Genomic DNA, 14,463 nt, shown 5'->3' on the forward strand with positions numbered 1-14,463 from the left:
ATCTAATGTATCTCAGCAATTTTAAAATGTTTCGGAAACGCCATTAAAATAATAGGAAAAGTAACCAATCCATATTTGTGTGCATCTTATTAGGTTTTTACGTCACCTTGGTTGTGAATCGCTGGTGGAGCCAGTATACCAGTATCCCGTTACCTGACCGTCTCATGTGCGTCATTTCTGGCAATGTGCATGGATCTGATGAGAGGGGACGCCTCTATCGCCGCACACTCATGCGTTACTGCAGTCTATCCTCCCTGCTTATCCTGCGCTCTGTCAGCACCGCTGTCTTCAAGAGGTTCCCCACAATGGACCACGTGGTGGAAGCAGGTATTTCCAATAACTGGATCAAAGAGGGATTATCTGAATATGCTGTGTGGCAACTGGTACGCCCCCTTGAGCATTGAAGATGCAATTCTAATTAATTAGGTTGATTGAAAGCATGCTTGGCTGTCCTAACTGGGAAGAGGTGGATATGTCCCACCGTTGACAGCATGATGAAGGTAAATATGTCTAACACACCTGGGAGGAATGTTGGTGTTTCTGACAACATGGTAAGAGGAGGCATGGCCAATAAATGTGGGAAGAGTGGTGTATATCCTACTGAGCTATACATGAATGTTTACACACCACTGAGCATGGAAGACCCAACTATGTCATTTTGGGTTGGGCGAGTACTTGCATACACAACTAAGAGTATACACACCTAAGCTGAGAGGACATGAAATATCCCACCATCTACCATGTGGTGGAGGGAGCAAAGGCCAAAGCAAGTGAATTTTATAAGGCGGGATCTAAGGAACTCTATCTCATTGGGTACAAACGAAGTGGATATGTAGGTTGAGCTTAGAATAGTCTGGCATGTCTGACTAGGCTGTGATGCAGCAGGCTAGAAAGAAGTGTGTGTTGCTGAACAGTCTGATTAGAAGAGGCCATATCTGAGCAACCCGGGACGAAGTAAGTACACCTAATCAAGCTGACTTGAAGGTAGTGTATCTGACTGAGCTGGGGGGAAATGAGCATACCTGACCTTGAGTAGCCCACATCTGTCCTAGACTGTGAAGAAGTTTGCATGGAATATCTGATCAGGCTAGAAAGAAGTAGCTATATGACATCAGGCTAGGTGGAAGATAATTTGTCTGTTGTAGCTGAGAAGGGGTTTGCCAAACTCATGTGGTCATTGTATGTCTCATAAGCTAGTATAATTGGGAAGAATGAATGCCAAACCTCCTATGGCTTTCGTCTCCTCAGGCAAAACCTTGTCAGCACATATTATTGCACTTTCAGGATGCTTTGGTACTTGTAAAGGGCACGTGCCAAGATTTTTAATTAATGAAACATGCAGTATGTGGTGATAATCCAAGACTTGCATAGTCATATGCATTTTGACATCTGGTAGCTGGGACGCCAGCAACATTTATGGCTGCAATATCATGGCACTTCTCCTGAGCCCTCATGCAAGCTACATTGGCACCTTGAGTCGTGGCGATATTTGCAGCTTGTCTCAATGTTTTCTTAGCCTCCGATGTGAAGTGGTGTTTTTTAACCAGCGTGTGGTTGTTGGAGTACTATTTAGATTAAGTTGTAATTTCTGGTGATAAATTATCAGGCAATGAAGTTGCTGTTATGTTTAGTGTCCTCCTGAATGGTGTCTCTTCCTACCACCCAGGCTTTATGACCAGGGATGAGCGCAAGAAATACGAGACTCTCCGCTCCTCATACAACAAGTACTGGGTGCCATGTGTCTGGTTCACCAACCTGGCAGCGAAGGCCCGGAAAGAAGGCCGGATCAGAGATGACCATGCACTGAAGATGCTGATGGAGGTGAGCTGGACGTAGAGGGACAGAGGATCAGGGGATTAACTATTTGTGATGTTTCAAATGGGTTGTAAGTGTTCCTCTAACTCTGAGGTTTCTTGCTCATTCATAGGGGATGATATGGGGCATGGTGCCAATGATGAGTAGCTGAGATGGGCACTGCTTTATTGGGAATTGAATGGGTTGAGTGATGATTCCTCATTAAGTATGGGAGTGGCAAGAACTGACTCAACACTGGCTATGGGAGTATTGAGAACTGGCTCTTCATTGGGTATAGATGGGATGAAAATGGAACTTCACTGGGTATTGGATGGGTGAGAATAGACCCGTGGCTGGGTATCTGAGGCGAGGGAATCGAGTCCCCAATGCATTTTGGATTGGCGAGAGTGGATTCCTCATTGAACATTAGAATGATGAGAATGGATCCCTCATATTGTGGAGGGGGTGATGATAAACTCACCGTGTATTGGAGGTGTGTGAACTGATCCTATTGGGTATGGAAGGGGTAAGAAATGATTCAATTGGATACCGACAGGTGAGAATTGATTCTTAATTTAGTATTGAGGGCTGAATAATGACTACCATTGAATGGGGCTCAGAAGTGACTCCTCTCTGGCTAACCCTGGAGTAAGAGCTACCTGCTACTGTTTGAGAGTTCAGGAGTTGTACCCTGGAGCCTCCTTAGTGTACAGGTGGAGTGGCAGGGGATGTTGGGCTGGAGGGTGATTCTAGATCTTGGGAAGCAGAGAAAGCACTTCTCCTTGATGGGGTGAGAGGAACACAATGTTGAGGGTATGGTCTTTTCAAGATTGAATTCATAGGAACTCTAAGGGGGTAATTAGTGTGTGTTTGGCAGTTGTGACATTTATTTTTCTTCCCTCAAGGAACTGAACACGTTTCGTGGAAACTGCGGCATGCTGTTCCACTATGATTGGATCAGCGTCCCCTTGGTATACACACAGGTAATCCGCATCCCAAATCTTCAAGTTAGTTCCTTTGACAGGAGTGAAAGGGGGAGGGGCATGTGTGAAATGGTGGGGGAGGCGTAACTGCTCTGAATGGCTAAAGTGGTTCTTTCCATCACAGTGTCAAAAGGTGAATGTCTCTCTGGGCTGCTATTGCAAAGCTTGCTTGTGCTGGGCTTGTAACAACGTTTGACCTGAATTTACCACACTACCAGTATCAATCAAAGATGACCTAATCTGCCCCTTCTACTACAGCGCACCTGAATATGATCTGCAACCCAAAGTGAAATCATGACATTCTGCAATCCCACATGGCCTTATTGTGACCTTTATCTCTAGATGAACCTGCTGTGACCTTTAAACTTGGATGACTTCATTGCCACCCTCAAACTAGGATGAGTTAATTGTATGCTCCTCCCTGGATTTTTGGCTTTACTAGTCTATCCTCTGATCTGGAATTGCATCCCCTGTATCTTCCCATACCTAGAGAGGTTGAAAGTCCTGGGTACCTTTCTGTCTTCCAAAGAGATTTTGGGTAGAAACCAATCCCTTTTTGTGCTGAACCTGATGAAACTTTATGGTTATAATTCATATTTCACAGCAGCATTATATTTATTCTCAAGATTGGTGTAGATGATTGGGTCTAAAATGTAGTTGTTCCTTCCAAGAACATGGCATAGGCACATCTCTATCTTGTCTTTGATTTGGGAGTTTAGCCTATGATTAAGGGGCAACAGGTAAACTAAGTAGTAAGCTGATATTCTGCTTCTCTGTGTTTCTGGCCTCTTGAGGCATTTACACAACTTCCTATAGACAATACCTGACATTTGAAGGTTCAGTGGCAGCACTCGGTTGTAGATTTGAATCCCAGCCATACACTTTTTGAACGAAATAGAGAGCATCAACATTTTTTAACTGAGTTTGAGATGCACATGGTCTGCTTTGTAATCCACTGAATTGATTCGTTTATAGCAGTTCTTGTTAATACTGCCCTCCCAGTCCTGCTCTGCTCCTACAAACTATAAGTTTCCAACAGGAATAGGTAGTGCCATGAGTGCTTGCACAGAGATGCTTCATAATGCATATCTGGCTCTTATTATTTCTGGTGTTTTGCAGTGGGCATCAGTGTCTATCCTGCTTTATTGTGTGGCTTATGGAAGGGCCCCCTTGTCTTTAACGAAGTAACCACTATATCTTATGACGTGTATTTGTAAAGTGCACATTCAACCTTGCGTCTCTTGGAATTGAAATAGCTGATGTTTGTTACCCAGTTCAACTGCATTAATTTAATTGTCCTCAAAGGATGAAAGGCTGAGTGGAACTGCTGAAGTGCAAACTTGTTACCATAAGGTCGACGCAGATTCCTGGAACTGATGCATTAGTCCACTTTCCCCAGCATAAGATCATATTTCTGTTATAGCCAAAATTCAGAATCTGCTTTAGTACAGAGTCTGAGCTGACCAAATAAGATTTTGTGAAGGTATGACCCAAAATTCCTGCGGTGGCCTGGCAGACTTCCACAGTGATATGCCTTAGAAAAGCTACAGAGGAAGCCACGCTGTGCTTATCCTGTACATGATTTGAGCCTTGTTTCTTCATGATGCTGCCTCCCTATCCATCTATATATGATGTTTGTTGATCTAGGTGTCGCATTGGACAGGTCAGGAGAGCTTATGAGCAACTGACAGTAGAAGGGTAAAGGCTATTCTTTTCAAGTAAAATAACTCTCCTGACCTTTGTTCAGCCTGACAGACCTTCATGAGGGGCAAAAGGTGGGGGGGACTTGGCCCCTCCTCCCTAAAGGACGGGCCACGCCTGCTAGCCACATAGTCTCACGACACTGCACACGCAAGTTGGGAAAGGCTCACAAGGGCTTATGAAAGGGGCAGCTTTGCAGTCACCGATCCTGAATATTATTTCCTAGCAGAACACTATGCCACATATTGGATCAGTCCGAGGAGACCTACCCCCCACCATCTTGTGATTGAAAAAGATCAACCTGTAGTGAGTAGATTAGATACGCTTGCAGTGAAATTACCTCAACCTACTTAAAACATTGCCCAGTGTGCGCAGCAGATTGATTCAATGTGGACAGTGGCAAAATGTACTAGATTGTCTGTCGCCCACTTCCTAGCTCTACCAGCCTTTGGTAATCTGCTGTTGTCCCCTTCAGTGGATAAGGCCACATGTGCTACGTTGTTCTGACTAGGTGTCGCTAAAGTTTGTCTTTTTATTCCGGGGATGGTCTAGTTCACACTCCTGAACTCTTTCAGACATTAGTTGAGATTAATGCGCTTGATATTTTCATCTATTTCAGATTGTGCCATGCAATGGCCCGACTTCCTCTGTAACCACCAACATTCACTCCTCCCACACAGATGTAACTTTCTACTAGTACCAGCGGCTGGGTCTCCTGCTTATATAAAATGACAGAAAGCTGACTTTGCCCCTCCCTAGGGAGTGATGAGATTGCTTTACCTGAAGCAAGAGCCTACTGTTGGGCATCCCAGGTCCTGCCCATGAATGACTGCTTCTACAGCCTGAGAACTGACCCTGTAATTAGACTAGAGAGGGATACATTATGGAAGCTCTTTCATACCTATACTACACTTACAGGGGTAAGGGAAGAAACAAGCTGTTAGTCGCAGGGCAGACAACCCAAGCAGCCTGGAATGGAGTGACAAATAAAATAAATTCTAGCTTATGCGTCAAGAATTTTCAATTCTATTAAGGACACGAAGGCAAGGATTATGCTATCTCTCTCTTTACTGACCCAAACAGCAGCCAACCAAATTACATTAAATGAAAAAACTACACATCCCAGGATGCTTATCACGCAGTCACATGGTCCAATCTCCAACACTGACCTTTGTCCATAAATATCTTGAACCACAATGTCACTTCCTCTTTCTTTGATAGTCAGATAATGTTCAATATATGAAAACGAAACTTCTTACATAGTCTTTGAGTCAAGGAGCCTGGAAAAACCCCAACAGAATGTCACAAGAGCTCAACGGGAGTCAAAACTTGTAGAGAAAACTCCAAGGAAGAAATAGTGTAAAGGAATCTTCATCATGAAGAAGAGAAGAAATTCAGAAAGTCTTCTGATCAGACCATATGAAAAATAACATAAAAAAGGTAGATAATACCCTAAAGATTGAACATATTCCGGAAACAACTGATTATTTAGTATAATCAAAACGGGTGGGTATAATATATTAACAAAATACAACCAATTTACCAGACACTTTTGAGCCAATCAAACAATACCTTCTCATGGGCAGGATAATCCTCACCTCCGTGTCCTTAATAGAATTGAAAATTCTTGATGCATAAGCTAGAAATGTTTTTATTCTATGTCCGGACCGAAGGCTCCGATTATGCTAGTTTAAAGCTGCTCCATTACCACAGTAGCCACATCCACCACAGGTTTGTGGTAAAACTTACGAAAAGTAAACTCTGAAGACCAATCAGCTGCCTTCATAATGTCTTCTAGATGAGATCCTAAAGCATATGACTTGGAGGCCAAAGCCCCTCTAGCAGAATGAGCCCCAATTTGTTTGGTATCTGTACCCGCTTCATTCATTAACCATCTCATCCATCTAGATAAAGTGGCTGACGTAACAGGTTTGAAAGGTTTTTGCAAAGAAATCAATAATTGACCATTATTATCTTGTCTAAATTCTTCTGTAACCACTTCATACTCCTTTAAACATTGAACTACACATAACTACGAATTATCTGGATACATTGGATATGATACTGACCTGTAATTCGTTTTTGTCCTTCTGGTAACTGTAAAGGTAACCCCTTCAGGGGAATACACTCTACCATCTAAGTCTTTAGCTTTAACATCCGAAACCCTCTTACAAGAAATCAGACATAATAACATGGTCAGCTTAGCTGAAATCTGTTTGCGAGACAAATATCTATTGACAGGCCAAGAATCTAAAAATTTTAAAATAATGTTAACATCCCATAACACTGAGTACTTTGCTTGAGGAGGCTTAGATAATCGGATACCCCTCAACAATTTACAGATCAAAGGATGTTCTCCAACAGGTTTACCATCAATGTGAATATGGCCAGCTGAAATGGCTGATCTGAAATTATTGATCGTCCGATACGCCACACCTGAACCTGCTAATTCTGCTAAAAAAATTAACAATCAATTCAATATGTGCTTCCACTGGATTGACACCTCTTCCATTACACCAACTATTCCATCTACGCCAGGCTGAGTAATATCTTTTGTGGGTGCTATCTGCCCAAGCCTGTTTAATGTAGTCTGCAGCTTGTTGCGAAATGCCTGGGGTACTCCATCTTGACCTGAAATCAACCAGACCAACAGAGTCAACTTCTCTGATGAGATCATTGGATGTTGAAGGCTCTCCGGATTCAATAGAAGATTCTGACAGGGAGGAATGAGAAGAGGAGGGACACAAGCTAACTGCAGAGCTATTGGGAACCAAGGTTGAGCTCTCCAGAAAGGTGTCACTAGAGAACAATCTCTGCCTTCTGTCTCCGCACCGGAGACAGTACCCTGGCAATCATCAGAAAAGGAGGAAATGCATACTCCCGAATCTGAGACCAATCTTGGAGAAACACATCTGTCTTCAGTGCTAAAGAGTCTGGGCGCCAACTGTAAAAGTTTGGAATCTGGATGTTGAGACGAGAAGCAAATAGATCCACTTCGCAATCGCCCCAATCCCTGATTATCTGAGAGAAAATCACTGGATCTAGTTTCCAGTCGCTGGAATCTGTCAGATACCTGGAATTCCAATCTGCTATTGTGTTCTGGTCTCCCGGGAGGTATTTTGCTAAGACAATCAGACGTTGAGTCAGACAATAATGCCAAAGATCCTTGGCAATTTCTGCCAAAATCCTGGATTTCATCCCCCCCAGCTTGTTGACATATCTCACTGCTGAGATATTGTCCACCTGTAATAAAATGCAGCAATCTGTCTTCTGCGGGGAAAGACTCTTTATGGCAAAAGAGCCCGCTATAAGTTCCAGACAATTGATGGGCAGAGTTTGCTCCCATTCTGACCATCAACCCCCTGTCACTAGAGTTGCAACAGGCTCCCCACCCCCAACGACTGGCATCAGACTCGATCACCACTTCTGGGTGAGAACCGAAAATAACTCTGCCATTACAGGCTTCCATGTGATGGAGCCACCACTGAATCTCCGATTTCACTTCAACAGTTAATGGAATCTGCTCCGAATAACACAGACCCTGTTAAAGATGTCTGATTTTGAGTCTCTGCAGAGCACAATAGTGTAAAAGGGCTGGAAAGACTGCCTGAATAGATGAGGCTAGTAGTCCCACTACTCTGGCAATGTTCCTCAAAGATACAGTCGGGCTGGTCAGGACAGATCTCAGTTCCCTCTTGATGTTGCGAATTTTGTGAGAAGGAAGAATTAGTTGACATAGGACTGAGTCTGTCTGGAATCCCAGGAATTCTATCACCTGAGTCGGCTTCAGTAATGACTTCTGCACATTGATAAGGAAACCTAAATCTTGCAGAAGATTGATGGTCCAGTTCAAATGAATTAGAAGGGATTGGGGAGTCTGGGCCATCAGTAAAATATCGTCCAGGTATATGATCAGATGGACTCCCTTGGATCATAGCCATTCCATCACTGGTCTCAATCGCTTCATGAAGCTCCAAGGGGCTGACGAGAGGCCAAAAGGAAGAGCAAGAAACTCTAGGCAATGACCTTTCCACAGGAATTGAAGAAATCTCCTGTGAGGAGGGAAAATTGGAATCGATAGATATGCGTCTTTCAGGTCCAGGCGGACCATCCAATCTCCTTCTAATAGAATATCTCTTAACATGTGAATTCCCTCCATCTTGAAGTGTCTGTACAGTATCCAATAGTTGAAATCCTTTAGATTCAAGAGTAGACAATGACCTCCCCCTTTTTGTCTACTATAAATATGGGGCTGAGGAAACCGGAAGGATGAGGGGAGGAAAACTGTCCTGCACCTTTGTCCAGTAATGCTTGAACTTCTTTGTCTATAATCTTGATTTGCAAGGGAAAAACACATCTGAAGAGGAGGGTTTAGTTGTTTGGGAGTACCGATAAACTCCAGGCGAAAGCCCAAAACAGTCTGGAGAATCCAAGGATCTCCAGAAATCTTTTTCCAATTTTCTAAAAACAATCCCACTCTGCCCCCAAGAATCACCTGAGAGAACGGAATAATGCTCACCTGAGTAACTTGTGTCTTGTATTGCTCCTTGCTGCCCCCTGCGGGGACCTCTGCGGAAGCGAGGACGGGCTCCTCTGGAGCGCGTAGGGTAGAAGGTGGAATCTTGCTCCCCATACCAACCTCCTCTCCCTCTGGGGTAGTAGTTCTGAGGACCATTGAACGTTCCTCGGCCGGGCATGCGTCCTCCATAAAGTCAGGCCTTGACAAAAAGGCCCCGTCTAAACACCTTCTTAAGTGACATTTGAGCCTTTTCCAAGGAAGAAAAAGTGGCGCAAAACTTGGCCCACTCTTTAATAAAAGAAGACCCAAAAAGAAGGGCCTGCTTCAGAAGAAGCCAAATCAGACAGTTTAGGGTCAATGCGCATCAAAATGGACTTCCTGCGTTCTGATGATATAGCACAGTTAGTGTTGCCAAGTTGGCAAATGGCTCTCTGGGCCCAGCCGATCAGTACATCAGTGTCCACAGGGGTTTCTGACTCTTTAGCAATAAAGACCATCTCAAGAATATTTGTCAAAGGACCAGTCAAGTCCAAAAGCTTGTCTTGGCAATTACGCCATGACCTAGCCAAACCCTTTTTTGGATCTTTTGCAAACTTTCTCATGAACGTGACCATAGTGGGATCAATCTCAGGGGTATCGGAGACCTTACCCTCTAGATCTGGTCTGGGGCATTCCGCCCGAAGACGAGATCTTACCTCTTTATTAAAGCTTTTTCTAATATTTGACTGGACATATTGAGCCACCTCAGGAGCAGGTATCCAATTGGCAGCTCTGGGGTGCACAATCTCTGTAGGATCAAAATCCAATACTTGAAATGGTGGAACCACCCTCCTAGCTTTTTTGCTGGGACACAGAGCATCCGAATCATCTGAGTCATTGGATGAAGAATCTTTATCTGAGGGCGGGGAAAAAGAAGAATCCTTTTTAGAGCTATAGTTGTGTTCCCCTCCACGTTTCTTGCAGTTTATCAAAAGCGTCAGCGTGTACATCACTAGCACCTGCGTTAGAGCCTTCTACATTTTTTGCTTTAGATATTACTTTTGATTCTTCGGGATGCAAGTGTTGTCCTTGAATCCAACCCTGGGAAGTTGCGTAGTCAAAAAGTTGACCTGAAAAAGGTCCTAAGGCTCTCACCAGGGCATCATTCACAGATTGCTGAACCCTAGTATCAAGGGCTTCCACCAGGTTGACCTCCAGTTGGTTACCTGTCTCTTCAGGGTAATATTCTGCCTCTTGATCACTCCACTGAGCCATGATAAAGAGAGAAAAACAGATATAAAGTAATATATACTGTATAGAACTGTCTAAAACAGTAGGGGGAGTGCAAAACAACCCTCACAGTCAACAACAGAGCCCAATAGAGTGTGGAGGGAGCTGCCTGTGAAGCACTCTAGGCAAGAGCCTCTTTTATTTTTACAGCCCACGTTATTTTCTTATAACTGGGGAGCAATGAGGGACAAAGAACAGGTCTCCAGGCCAGGACGCGTCAAGAACACGAGGCGATTTTTCAGAAGAAGGAAAAACTGAGAAAATCGGCTTCCTTCCAACATGCGAGGGCGTGAAGCATGAAAATAGAACGACTACGTGCAGCGCACGTAGTCAGCTCCCGCTCCACTAATAACCAGGGCAAATAAATCGGCAAAAAGCCAAAAAATCACAGCGCGAGGAGCGCTCTGCAAAAATACAATAAGCGAGCGAATCGCGTCGCAATTAGAATTAATCCAAATACAACACCATAAACATGAATATATTATTGTCATACAGAGTAAGAAAAAAAGGTACTTATCTGCTGTGAAGGAGCAAAGAAAGAGGAAGTGACATTGTGGTTCAAGATATTTATGGACAAAGGTCGGGGTTGGAGATTGGACCATGTGACCGCGTGATAAGCATCCTGGGATGTGTAGTTTTTTCATTTGCTGTAATTTGATTGGCTGCAGTTAGGGTCAGTAAAGAGAGAGATAGCATAATCGGAGCCTCCAGTCCTGACATAGAATTACTAGCGCTGGAAAGGCACAATGTAAACCCCATTATGGGAAGTTGATATGCTGAAAGAAGATAGAAGGGTTAGAATCATGGTATCTCGTTAGGATATTCAAAATAGGAAACATACTGGAAGAGGGAAATTTTCAAATTTCTCTCGATTGAAAGACTAATATGGCTTTTGGCCAACCTAGGTATACAAAGACACACAGCCTAGGCACACCCTGCATGTCAAGGCTATTGACTGGCCCGAGGGCCCCAAGTACACCCTGTCAGATAACTGAATATTGCTTGAGGAGCTGGGGAAAAGAGCATCTTGTACACCTTCAAACCTCTCATAAATAAGAAGCCAGTGGTCTGCTTAAACTGAGAGGGATGGGAAGAAGATCTAGGCACAGTGGGGGATAGAGACTGGGAAGCTGCCGTGGTGCAACCAAGAGGGATGACGTTCATGGCAAGGTTGTGTCTGATTCCTCAAAAGATCCTACAAAGTGCATACTATAATAGATACAGACTGTTCAAACTGGTAACACGTGCAAAAGGAAGGAACGTACATTTCTACAGAAACTTTTGACTGTTCTAAGCTACAGAAATACTGGAAATACATTCTAGTTAAAATGGACTGATTCCGGAATGTGAAACTCTTCTGCCATCTTAATTTGTAATTTTGAACATCCCCAACGATGTAGATCTCCCAAGAAATAAGCTAACATTGTACATGTTGGGAATTATCGTAGCTAAAAGAGACATTGCTAGAAAATGGGAATCCCATCACATACCTATGAAACAAGATTTGTAAGGTGGAATGGTTTGGTGTATGGTGGCTGAAAAGTTGTCTGCAAGAGTAAGGTTTGCCCCCAAACCTTGAAGAGATTTTGTAAAGAAGGAATTTTTTTTGCGGAGTAGGAAAGGACGAAATGCTCAATGCAAGACTGACTAGGGTAGTTTAAATTTCTCATGGGGAGCGTTAGGGAGGTAAGGCTAATACTGCAAAAGTAGCCCCTAAAAACCACTAACAGTATGTGGAATAAAACTATAAGGACTTACCTAAAACCTTTATTGACTATGTATCTTTCATATAAAGAGAACGTTGCCCTTTTTATGTGATGGGTGTTACGATCTTGGGAAAACAAAAACATTTAATACAAAAAAAGTATTAAACTAGATGATGCCAAAAGAAGCAAATTGCCCTTAGCTTTTGAATACGGTTTACATGTCCAATTCAGAGTGCCATGATAAATGTTAAAGCTCATCCTATCTTCCGCCCACAGAATTGCACTTTAGAGGATGCATCTGCTTTTTTAACGTTTTCTTTTATCATGCAGACCCAAAAGAACAGCAGCCGAAGTCGGCTAAGCAAATATTGTCGAACATAACATGATAATGGGTTGGGCAGAGACTGTATTGTAGTAAATATGTAAATATTGTTCAAAAAATCGTAACAACGATAGAATAATGATGAAGCACAATTCAAAAAGCCAGTATAACAAAATACAAGACACAATTATTGGAGTAATTTATGTGATCGAAGAAGATCACAAAAGCTGAAGATATCCTGGCAGTAGCTATCAGATTTGCCTCCAGGCTTGCAGATGACAATTGGGGTCCCGCTCACCTGGGTGCTGTACTTCTAGCTGGTATTCAAATGAATGAGATTTAGGCACCCCCTCCACACCCATCCACAATAAAATGGCGTCCATGTATTTTTCAGGTTCCTGCCAGAATAGCTGTTTAGTTCCAGCTGTGGTAAGTACGTTTCAGATTAATCGTCCAGACCCGTGCCCCCCAAAAAAGTGGATCTGCTGTTAGGGTAGGTCAAATTTAACTACACTGAGGGGGGTTGCTAACCTATGTATCCTATTCGGGGGTTGTGGTAACACTCGGACAATAGCTTTACAGAGGATGATGTACATGATTCAACTGAAGGTTCTAGTGAGAGAAGTGATGTGGGGCTCTCTATATTTCAGCAATGTGATTATGGTGGCCGGCTGTGTAATTATGTGATCCCTGCCATGTAGTCCACTAGTAAGCTTGACTTGACATCTTCCTTCCATTGACCTGTCGATATGCACTGGTTGTTGTTCTTATTGTGTTGTATGTTAAATAAATGTAAAAAAAAAACATTAAAAATATATATATATTGGGACAATAGCTAAAATCTGATTTTTTTTTTTCACTTGCAGTTTATCCAGGAGAATATTTTCATATATCTTACTGTATTGAAAATAGGCTGAAGGTACACAGCGTTGAATGTTGAGTTCATCAGGGTGGATCTTAAACCAATCTGACCCTCTTGTTTCTACAAAACAAGATGATTTTCCAAGTCCAACTACTTGGTGGCAGGATAATGCACAGAGTATGATTCTATAAAAAGTTCATGCTGCAAAACTATTGTAACAGGTGCATAACCTTTTCCTACTCGCCCTTTAGTATAATAGAGACCCAATCATATTCTATTTTAAGTGGGGCTTTTAAGGTTTAAGAATGTTTCTGTCAAGATTACAATATATTTTTTGTGTGTTGATTACTGCCTTCTCAATGAGCCCTTTTGATCTTTTCGATCTTTGGGCTTGGATTCTCAGAAAATTGTGAGAATTGAGCACGGTAGAGCTCTGGCTACTGACCTCAATACATCCCACTGACATTCCAACTTGTTGCACACATTGCACTAAAAACCATGATACTTATTGAAAATGAGCACTAATAAACTACTCCTGCACCCCACTGCATTTTACTGTGAACAATATTCGTTTAAGTAGGTTTTCTTTACACGTACCAATAACTTTCGACTACTTAAAATATAAAATATCTCTACATATACCATTAAAATGGAGAATCCCTCGTCATACAAATTAAAGATAGCCTTTACCATCTTGAATTTTGTCCTGCATTAAAGCCAACTTTAGCCATAATGAATTTGTCAGTTTACATTTCATATGTTGTCTTTAGAACAAATTTATTTTGCAACATGAAGTTTTCAGTGAGCATTATTTTCGGTGGTGGGTGGGGGCGAGATAAACAGCGGCAGCTCCTCTGCTATGATAGAGGAGCGTCGCCTCCCGCTAGTAGCAGCAGCTACAAAACTTTAAAAATAAAACAATAGTAAACTGTTTAGCATCATTTTATTTGTAAAGAGGCGTGGCCATGGGGATGACAAGCATTGAGAGGGAGTGGTGGGCACTCCCCTCAGTGCGCATGTGTGTTTGGCTGGCCGTCTCAGGACGGCCAAAAAAACATGCGCACTGAGCTCTCTCCAACCCGGCACTGTGTTGCTGGGTTGGAGAGAGCATGCGCCGGCTCCTAATCTGCCTGGGAGCACCAAGTCAGGGCACTCTGGCCAATCCTAACTCTGCTCTCATGCTGTCAGCAGCATGAGAGCAGTGTTAGGATTGGCCACAGGGCAGGCTGGGGGCCTGTGCCTGCATTGCAGCCTGAAGATTGGTGGTGCAGCGGGGACTCTGGAGTTACGTAAGTTTTTTTTTTTTT

The 14,463-nt window shown here is 43.0% G+C and overlaps 1 protein-coding gene across 6 annotated transcripts in view; it reads left to right on the forward strand.

Moving 5' to 3' along the window:
- Positions 1-14,463, forward strand: part of BEST2 (bestrophin 2) — a 75,691-nt gene that overhangs the window by 47,490 nt on the left and 13,738 nt on the right. For all 6 annotated transcript variants that reach the window (XM_069231849.1, XM_069231847.1, XM_069231848.1 and 3 more), the window contains exons 4-6: positions 94-327; positions 1,667-1,821; positions 2,700-2,777. In XM_069231849.1, the coding sequence (XP_069087950.1) occupies positions 94-327; positions 1,667-1,821; positions 2,700-2,777 (467 nt within the window). The remainder of the gene's footprint in view (positions 1-93; positions 328-1,666; positions 1,822-2,699; positions 2,778-14,463) is intronic.

The sequence above is a fragment of the Pleurodeles waltl genome, chromosome 4_2 (assembly GCF_031143425.1).
Source record: "Pleurodeles waltl isolate 20211129_DDA chromosome 4_2, aPleWal1.hap1.20221129, whole genome shotgun sequence".
Lineage (NCBI taxonomy): Eukaryota > Metazoa > Chordata > Amphibia > Caudata > Salamandridae > Pleurodeles > Pleurodeles waltl.